Genomic DNA, 642 nt, shown 5'->3' on the forward strand with positions numbered 1-642 from the left:
GTCTTCTTCATGGCCAGCTGCCGGCAGCCCGCAGTTGTGCTCGTCACCGAGGCCGAGTCCTTGCTGCTGGCCCGGGCTGGCGAGGACAGCACCCAGGTGAGCAACCTCAAGTCCCAGCTCCTTTCCTACCTGGACAACGTGGCTACCTCATCCGAGCAGAATGTGGTCGTCATCGGGACCACCTCCCGGCCTGGCAGCATGGACGAAGCTTCCCACCGGCGTTTTGCCAAGCGGTTCTACATCTCCCCACCAGACAGCATCGCCCGCCGGCAGATTCTCCACCATGCCCTGGCTCAGCAGAGCTCCTGCCTGAGTGAGCGGGAAATGGCCTCCCTGGTGCAGCACACGGAGAACTTTTCGGGCAGCGAGCTGGTTCAGCTCTGCCAGCATGCTGGGGCCACCACGCTGCACGGTTTGCCGGGCCAGCTCCAGCCCACCTCCTACCAGGACTTTGAGAAGGCATTCTGCAAGGTCCGTCCCGCCGCCTCCCAGAAGGAGCTGGACTTGTTCCTGGAGTGGGATAAAATGTACGGCACCAGGCACTGACGGCGTGGCATTGGGGGGTTGGGGTTCGGGGACAGACCCTTTGCCCCAGCCTGAGGCTCCAGGGGCGGTTTTGGGACTTGGCCGATGAATGCAGGG

At 63.4% G+C, this 642-nt stretch overlaps 1 protein-coding gene across 1 annotated transcript in view; it reads left to right on the forward strand.

Annotated features, from left to right (window-relative positions):
* The window catches only part of FIGNL2 (fidgetin like 2), a 33,854-nt gene extending 33,269 nt beyond the window's left edge, over positions 1-585 (forward strand). Inside the window, exon 4 of the mRNA XM_035890232.1 lies at positions 97-585. Within this exon, the coding sequence (XP_035746125.1) occupies positions 97-546 (450 nt within the window). The 3' untranslated portion in view covers positions 547-585. The remainder of the gene's footprint in view (positions 1-96) is intronic.
* Positions 586-642: the final 57 nt, after the last annotated feature.

The sequence above is a fragment of the Egretta garzetta genome, unplaced genomic scaffold, assembly GCF_000687185.1.
Source record: "Egretta garzetta isolate BGI_Z169 unplaced genomic scaffold, ASM68718v1 scaffold1192, whole genome shotgun sequence".
NCBI classification, from domain to species: Eukaryota; Metazoa; Chordata; class Aves; order Pelecaniformes; family Ardeidae; genus Egretta; species Egretta garzetta.